General features: G+C 32.6%; 1 protein-coding gene across 1 annotated transcript; it reads right to left on the bottom strand.

The window, feature by feature from the left end:
• Window positions 1–1,293: 1,293 nt before the first annotated feature.
• NTS (neurotensin) lies at window positions 1,294–9,105 on the bottom strand. Its single transcript, XM_054442447.1, has 4 exons — window positions 8,924–9,105; window positions 6,696–6,757; window positions 4,813–5,037; window positions 1,294–2,064 (listed from the first exon to the last, which is right to left on the bottom strand). Exons 1-4 carry the CDS (start codon window positions 8,994–8,996, stop codon window positions 1,912–1,914), a joined length of 513 nt encoding a protein of 170 aa, XP_054298422.1. The 5' UTR covers window positions 8,997–9,105; the 3' UTR covers window positions 1,294–1,911.
• Between the last annotated feature and the right edge of the window lie 585 nt (window positions 9,106–9,690).

Below are 9,690 nucleotides of genomic sequence, written 5' to 3'. Positions count from 1 at the left end.
AATGAATTTATTGGTAGTGAAATGTTCTGTGATATGACCATGGAAGTGACTGGTTGATATGAAAAGGATAAACGTTCATTATTGGAGGTAAAGATGTTCAGAAACTGAGAGAACAATAGTTATTCAAAACACAGTAGATGAAATTGTCTTATGCCCCATATTTCAAATAATTCATAGTTTTTGAAAGGGAAAGGAAAAATGATATAGTAGTGACCAGAATACATACCTCACTTCCAGATAATGTTAACACATGTTGTCAAAGTCAGTCAGGCATTGAAAAAGCTATTAAGAAAGCAATGACCATGAATTTCATAGAATAACCAATGAAAGGATTTAAAGGGTTGGAAAAGAGTGTGTGTTGGCTTAGAACAGAGTTTTGATGATGATGTATGACCTAGTAGATTTAAACTTTTGTTAACTAATGAAGTAAACAGGGAAGTATATCATCTGATGAGTACTTTCTTATGGGAAAGTTGGTACTACTGTTACTACTAATAACTGTTAGTGTGTTATTAATATGTTCAAGGCATCATTCTAAGCATTTTAAATATATATATATCAGCTCATATCATCCTCCTGCAAACCTCATTGTTGTCTACATTTTATGATTCAATAAACAGGGAGGCCAAGTAAGTTGTCCAATACTGCTTAGTAAATAATGGAGCTGAATCTAGGCATTCTAGCTGCAGAGAAGACAATCTTAATCATTATGAAATAGTTTCCTTCTTATAAGCAGGACTTTGGACACTTTCAATTATGAGACTAATGGGATGGTAAGAGATGGTGGGGTAGTAGTAATGAGAAGTCATGATTTTACAAGAAAAACTCAGAGATCTATAGATTTATCTTAACTTCTTTCAAGCGTAATAGTAATCCTCAGGGAGGGACAATCTTCTCAAAGGGATATGGAGTTGTAAAGGCTTCTTAATAACAGAACAACTCAAGATCTGATTTATCCTGCATAGATAACTGTGGGATAAGTTGCAGTCTTGTGAGGGGAGGACTTCCTAGACCTCTATAAAAGAAAGAGTCAAGAAAGTCACTACTAATGATGACTTGCAAAGGCTTTGAGGGCTTCAGACACCATATGTATGACCTTAAAGAAAATTTAAGAGGCGTTATTTCAAGCATAGCTTTTGCCTCAAATATTCCTCCCAATTGAGAAAAATATTAGTCACACAAATACCTCAGTGAAGTTAAAAGTAAAACTATTATTTACTAGATCAAAATGCAAAAGGAGAAAAATTATATAAAAAGTAACTCTATAAAGAAGTAAATCTGTGGAGAAACATATGATTTTGATGGCTAGTTGTCTTTTTATTAGCTATCAAGTTCATTTAACAGACAAAAAGTTCAGTTCAAGGTTATTCATTAAAATAGGAAGAATTAACAATAGTTCATTAATCAATCTTTCAGCTCTTCCTATTTTATCACAATAACTTTTCCTATAATTGAGAGATTCATGAGGAAGTCTTGAAAAGAATGTATGTTTCTTTCAATTCCATAAAACATTCAGTCAAAATAATAAAAGAGGTGCTATTACTTTGTTTTGGGTGAATGATATGTAGGCTAGGCTTTGCTGTAGTACTTTGAGCTCATAAGCTGGTATAAAATATCAAACATTTGGACTGTTTAAACAACTCAAGATATGTTTTGCAAAATTACAAAACATTACACATGTGACTTAATTAATATCTACTCCAATTATACACAACACATCATGCTGAAGATTTAGATTTATTTGAAAACACTTAGTCTAATTTATATTAGTGCAGAAAAATCACATTCAATAAACCACAAGTGTAGAAGAGACAAATAAGTGTGTTTTGTCACATTTTCACACAAATATCATTTCATATTTAATTAAGGGATGATGAATCACAATCACATGTAAATAAATTATTTATTCTCTCAGTAATAGTAAGAATCTCTTTTGAGTATGTAGGGTCTTCTGGGTTTATTCTCATACAGCTGCCGTTTCAGAATATAAGGAATTTTTCTCTTTATGACTTCTTCCTTTTCATTTTTGTCATTTCCAGTATCAAGAATATCTTCCTGGATTAACTGCAAGATAGAGATAAAATAAGTGAAACTTACATGAATAAATTCTTTTGTTTCAGAGCATTTTTCTACATTCTATCTCATTTGCTGTTAAGACAGCAAGACATATGTAGGTGAGATACGAGATACATGAAGTTCAAAGAGATTGTTTTTTCAAAGGAGAGACGGCTATTCAGTGGCTGAAATAGTATAAGAACATGGTAATTCTGATTCAGTTCAGTATTCTTCCTAGTTCACCAGGCTAGTTCTTTTAAAAAATTTCTATACTATATATTTCAAGGCCGTACACTAATCCAGCCCTTTGAAGAAAAACATCAAATAGACCTCTGAGTACTGTTCAGGCTTCAATTTATGATGGAAACACCAAAAGGATGAAATATATAATATATTACAATAAATATAGTTTTTGATCTGGTAAACCAAGTTTGGCCACAAAGGTAACACAATTTTATATTCAATTAAGTCAGTTACTGATTTGACATGAAAACCATTCCAGGGATCTACTTCTCAATAGAGGGATGAAAGTTGCTTTATCCAACTTCGTCAGTTGTAGAAATCAACATATGGGAAAGCTCTGTTTAAATGATGACAATCTCTTTAGATTCTGGTGCTTAATCATTAAAGCAAGCTCAGATTCAATAACTTAAGGGAGTTAAGCACCATGTAGAATCTTGCCTAACATCATGAGGCAGGAATATGCCCCATTCTAATATTAAGTATAATTTGTTTTCTAAGAATATGGTTCTGACTCAAAAATTTCAGCTACCATTTAAGAAATCTGTACAGAGTTTAATACACAATTTACAGAAACTTTAAAAGTATGTTAAAGATAAAAATGTTCTTTGTATTTTTGGTTGTCTTCTAATTTGAGGGGTCACTATAACAAATACTGATAGGGGACTAAGTTTTAAATTGCAATGCATACGAATAAAATCTTACAACCAAGTACTTTATTTCAACCCACAGCTATTCAATTTCAGAGGAGAAAAAAACAGCTACTGTCAGACAATCTAGTTTCTTAATCTTTAGTTTTTTTGTGCATAGTCTGTAATTACTTGTACTATGCTCAGAATATTATCATTTTATTTTAAATCACTCAATAACATTTAAAATAGGGAAAAGTTTTAATCTTATTTGCACTTGATTGGTTTACATAATAGTTTACTGAGGTTTTTTTTGGATAAATAACATATAACGGACAGTTTCAAGTTTCTTTGTCCTTAAACTTTTTGTTTGTTTGTTTGAGATGGAGTCTCGCTCTGTCGCCCAGGCTGGAGTGCAGTGCCGCGATCTCAGCTCACTGCAAGCTCCGCCTCTCGGGTTCACGCCATTCTCCTGCCTCAGCCTCCCCAGTAGCTGGGCCGGCCACTACGCCCGGCTAATTTTTTGTATTTTTAGTAGAGACGGGATTTCACCGTGTTAACCAGGATGGTCTTGATCTCCTGACCTAGTGATCCGCCTGCCTCAGCCTCCCAAAGTGCTGGGATTACAGGAGTGAGCCACCGTGCCTGGCCAAAACATATTTTCAATACTAAACAATTTACCAAGAATTTAAATTAAATAATTAATAGTAAATTAAAAACTGGTCTTTTCAGTTTTTTGTTTAGAAATTTTCTTTTTGCTTACCAGTTATAATAAACACTAGAAATTCTGCCTGCACTTCTTCTTATCCACAGGGTAGCTCTTTGGTAGTCAATCACAAGTTTGTTAAATTAGCAGGGAAGACACCCTCAGATCCCCAATGTCAGTGTAAATCCAGAATATAAAATATTGACCAAATTTCTCTTAAAGGTTAATTAGAAAGAAATGTTTCCCTTGTCGGAAATTTTTAAAAATTTGTTTTGATTTTGTTGAAGAATTTATTTTTCTTCCCCATTCGCTTCTTTATCCTGACATTGTTCTATATCTTTCCAAAGCTGTAATTTATCTTTCAGAGCAAAATATATCAATGAAGACAATAATTTGTAAAGCATTTTTCAAGTACATTATTACACACTAAGTTTTGTGTGTATTTATGGACAAACACAGAACACAAAGGTTTCCAAATAAACTGAAATGATGGGGATATATATCCTTACTATATATACCTTTATATAAATTCAAAATATTTTTATTTTCCTAATATATTCAAATACAACAGGTTCCAGATAAAACTGGAGTAATAGGGATATATTAGGTTGGTGCGAAAGTAATTACAGTTCTTGGCATTACTTTTGATGGTAAAAACTGCAGTTACTTTTGCACTAACCTAATATATCCTTATCCTATATTTTTACATACATAAAAATATATTTTATTTGCCTAATATATTTAAATACAAATATTTATGTTTTATTCCAGTTTTACTTGGAACCTTTATATTCTGTGTTTGTTTATAGATCACTACATATGACTTTGTGTTTCTAAGACAACATTTTGAGTTGCTTAAATTTGTTAGACATGCCACCACCTACAACAACAAAAATTGTTTAAACATGCCATCCACTTAAGCATAATAAAAACATGTGGATCAAATCTGCCTTAAGATATATCCTCTTTTTAATATTGAAGAAAAACATATTCTGCTGAGTTTCAAATATTTGAAGGACACTTTGAAGATTTGAAGCAATGTTGACTTCAACACATGGCTTGTTCTTCTTCAATACTTGTAACTCCTCTTGTTATGATTATGATTGGGAATTTAAGAAATTAATACAAATGAGAGCTAACTAGTGTAACTATAATCATATTAATCTTTTGTTATTGCTATACCTCCCAGTGTTGAAAAGCCCTGCTGTGACAGATTTTGTGGAGCTGGTATATTGTCAACATTGCTTCCAAGCTAAAGCCGTCTAAAGCAGTGGGAAGTTTCCTTCTTGCAACAAGCTCCTCTTCATGAACTTCTCCTGTTTCCTCAGCTGGGCTGTTCAAATTATTTACAAGACTGCAAACATTTAGCAGAGTCATCTTCCAAGAGGGAATATGTGCTTTACTAATCTGAAATGTATTAAAAAAAACCCTGCAATTAAAACTTGTGTTACATGAGCAAGAAATGAATTCCCAGTGTGCTAAACCATCACATTTAGGGTCTAATTGCTACTCCAGTCTAATAAATACAGTGTTATTTATTTAGTAACATCATGTTCACAAAGTAGTATACTGCCAATATCTCATAACTTCTATTTAATAAAATGCAATAGTTATATTCACATACACATGCACTTATGTGTGTACACACAGAGCAAAGTAAGAAAGCAAGGAAATTAAAATGATGGCAGAAATATATAAATGATATATATATCACAGATGAAAAATTAAAAATAAAACAATTATTCTATCTCTATTACATTTCAGCTTAACGTGTAATGGAGCAGTGACAAAGATGGTATTATTAAATGTGGACAATTACAAAGTATGAGGCTAGTAATGCATTCCACACATTAATAATTGTTATGGGTAGCATCACAGATTATATAGAACCTTCATGTATTAACTTGCACCTGGGAATTAGGTAAATCTATACCAAGACACCAAGACACCTAACTTATCCCATTTTCTAACACAGACTATTAACTTCAGTTGTCTATTTTTGAACTGAAGAAGTTGTAGCCATTGGTATTCTGATTGAGTACTAAACAATGAGAACACATGGGCACAGGGAGGGGAACAACCCACACTGGGGCCTGTCAGAGGGTGGGGTGGAGGGAGGAAGGACATTAGGAAAAATAGCTAATGCATGTTAGGCTTAATACCTAGGTGATGGGTTGATAGGTGCAGAAAACCACCACAACATACATTTACCTGTATAACAAACCTGCACATCCTGCACATGTACCCCAGAACGTATTCCTAGGTACAGATTGTAATTTTAAAAACTTGCTTTCAAGACCCCAACAGAAGAGTAATAGGGCCCAGGATACAAAGTTGTATTTGGCTCAATTAAAAAAAAAAAGAAGAACATGTAAAAATAACATGTCTGTTATAGGGAGAATTTAAATCCAGACATACAATGAAGAGCACAGTTTAGTAATTACTAAATACATTATAGGATGGTAAATGTCTAGAAGGTTATGAACTGCAACCCCTGCATTTAAAAACAAGGAAACACAGGTAAGCAAGGTGAATTAATCCACTTGCTAAAGATAAAATATTTAATAAGTCACTGTTTCAGGATTAGATCTCAGTGCTCCTGCTTGCCAGTCCATTGCTGTCCCCTCTATACTACATTTCTTTCGCAGGTTGCCATGAACTTTTATTTCTAATTTAGGAACACCTTTTTATTTCCCCCAATATAATGAAAAAGGCAAAGAGCTCACTTTGTTTTCATTTAACTTGAGACCCATATACCTTTCATCATACCCAATGTAAAAGGCATGGAAACAAGTTCCTTTAAAAACATTTACAGGCACGTAAATATGTGTGGCAATTAAATAAAATTGCAACATGCTGATTGATAGAATTATAATTTCTTTGCCTGTCACGTCAACACCTTTAACTTCCTTTAACTAAAAGAAATTTTTTTTTTCAAAAAGGAAATGCCTCTCAAGGAACTTTTCAATCTTCATGAGAAGTTATTACTATGGGAAAAGGATACCATGTTTATAATGAAAATTCATATGTTCTTCAACCCAGGATTAAACAAAAGAAAAAGTTACCTTTGATGTATGCATATTGGTCAAGAAATCTGCTTCTAATGCTTTCATTTCCTCTTCTGAATCTGAGTAAAATCAAAATCAGGTTTACTATAATCACATATCATATAATTATATCATAATCTACAGATTTTAGGTTAATCTAAAAAAAATCTTAGAAGTTAGTGTCTTTCTTATGTATTTTCTTAAAAATAGTAATCCTAAAAAACAAATTATAGTTATACTTTAGCATAATAGGAAGCTAAAATAGTAGAAGAACTTCTAAGAAAATAAGCATATGATTATTTTTCAGCTATTGATCACTTGGAGTTGTTTAATCTTTGAATTTCAGACTTTAAAAATGTGATTACATTGTATAACACATATTTTACCAAATATGATAGAGTAGTTTATTTCTTACTAGCCATAGTTTACATATATAGAAAATATGCATATTAACATTTGAAAACACAACATAATGAAGGTTATACAAGAGACCTTTTCAAGACAAAAGCAAAGGGAATTTCTCACTGATAATTTTAGAATAATAAAGATACTGAGGTTTGCTTAACTTGTGATGCTTTTTTACAAAACACACGTTGAAAGAATTGTATTTGTACTTTAAGTAAGAATTCAGAATTATGTATCCTTAATTTTTTCATAGGCATTTAAGGAAATTGTTTGAAGCAAAAGTGGAGCTGTTCAACAACACATGTACAACAGCATTGAAAAATGGATCTCTGGATTTTTAAAAAACTCTATCCAAGTTTCTGTTAATGAATATTTTACAGAGAAGGAAAATTTAGAAAATACTATACAATAGTAAAAATAAAGTTAAAAATGACTCTATCTTCCTTGTACTACACACTCAGTAAAAAGAAATGTCACAATCGGAGAAACCATTGGCTTAATTTTACCTAGAATCTAAATTATACAAGAGATCTTTTCTCCCTATTTGTTAGAGACATAATCTGTTTCAGGAATTTATGAGCAATGTATACCAAAATCCTCATAACTATTGCATTATTACAACAAGTAGTTTCAAGTTAATAAACACAGTGCTTAATCAATAACCCAGTTTTTCTTCCAGAAGTATGTGAATCTTTAATCTCATATAACTTTCAGATAAAATCATAATTGTAAAAAAGTTTGTTTTTTCTCATAAGATTTAAAAAGTAGAAGCTGAAAGTTATGTTCTGATGATTAAAATAAATTTAAAATTTTGTATAAATCACATTTATATCTTCTTAGATTTTAATTTCATAATTTAAATCAAATGATAGCATGAGTTTGAGTTAAACATTTCCATGTCATATGTATGATACATAAAAACACAGAGCAGGTTAAATTATTTTTGCTGCATTTGCTTCCTAAGGTGTTCTTTTCCCTTTGAAGTGGTCACTCAAATATTTCTTAAATATTAAGTAGAGCCTTTTGCAATGGTTGTAATATTTCATGTTATACCTCTCAATTTAAGTCTTATTTTCAAAGTGAGTTATTCGTAGATATTTAGGACTATATAACTTCTTTCAAACCACACGCAAAACACTCTAAAGTCAAATCATTTCCATCAATATAAGAATACCAATTTTCCAATTGTATTTTGTATTAACTTAAATGGCATGGAAAAAATGCCAAACAGTTATATTAATAGCACACTTATTAGACTATGCAAACTCTATTCTCAAAAAGGATCTAGAATATTTTTGTATTTCTCTAGAAATAATTTTCTACAAATAATGCTTCATTTTTCACTAAGCATCAATTTTCACTTTATTTGTTATCTTAACACAAACAATTAAGAAAATAATATGGGGACTATTACAAGGGCATGAGGGCCACCGCTTCCTAAGAGAATGAATGAGGATGAGAGTAAAACATTTTGAATGGAATGGGATGTAATGATGGGTTTGCAGGTTGACAGCCACTGCCTCTGTATTTCTCATTAGATAATGATCAGCCTAATTGAAAGTTTTGTAGGGTTTTTTCCCTCTAGTGGTTGAATTCCAAAGGGGGTTGTGCAGTGTTTCATTAAAATCCCTTTTATTGCTTTGCAGATTTTAAAAGGGAAAATACATCTCTCAGTAATCATAAAGGCAGAGAAAAAGATACTCAGTTTCTGTCACTAAAAGGTAAATCCTGAATAAAAGGGAGCAACTCTTCTCCCTAGATACATTAACATAAGTAGCAACACACTGCAAAAGAGAAAAAAGAAATCACTTCAGGGAGTTGTGAAATTCTGTTTTTCTTACCTGAGCACAGACTCCAAGAGCTGAAAGCCAGGAGTAGCATGCATACCAGCTGGATTTTCATTCCTGCCATCATCTTTCAGCCTTCTAACAAGCCAAGTCCATAAAAGTCAGAAGCACACTGAAGGGGGCTCTCTCTAGCACTTCTTCTTGCCTTCAGCTGGCTTTGAAAGTGAGTGAACTATGAGAGGTGCTCTGGCCATTCCCCTATATATATAAGCAGGAGGATGATGTCATTGATTGTACAGGCATTATCTTTGCAGGATGTGCCCTATCTTCACCTCCATCCCTCCCCTCTTCGCCCCGCTTTCTCCTTCCCTTTTCCTTTGTCCCCGCTGCTCTCCTCCCCCATCTCTGAGCCTTGTGTGAAAATGATGATCTTCCCTAATTGCTGCTGCTGCTGCTTTGGATTTCTGACGCACAGGAGTCATTCAACTGCACTGCTATATACAGCATACTGACAAAGAACCCCCTGTATCATCTTTTTCCCACTTCTCATTCCCCTGCTCCAAAAGTTGTCATTTTGATTTTGTGAAACATGAGATCTGTTATTTCTAATTTTTAAGCAAAATCTCCAGGATGAATGCATGAAATCAGTGATTCCTTAGGCTTGGAAGTTCTTGAAGAGTTAGGGTGCTTCTCTGGTAATTCAAACTTCTGAGCAAATGTTTAGTGGTTCCAAAACTAATACAGGTTTTAAATAATCCATGCTAGAATAAGATGGAATATAGACAGAGAATCAGTTATAATTAAGCAAATAAGTTTAGAGA

The sequence above is a fragment of the Pongo pygmaeus genome, chromosome 10 (genome assembly GCF_028885625.2).
Source record: "Pongo pygmaeus isolate AG05252 chromosome 10, NHGRI_mPonPyg2-v2.0_pri, whole genome shotgun sequence".
NCBI classification, from domain to species: Eukaryota; Metazoa; Chordata; class Mammalia; order Primates; family Hominidae; genus Pongo; species Pongo pygmaeus.
Note: the sequence above shows the minus strand (reverse complement) of the source record. Positions and strands in the feature narration are given on the sequence as shown.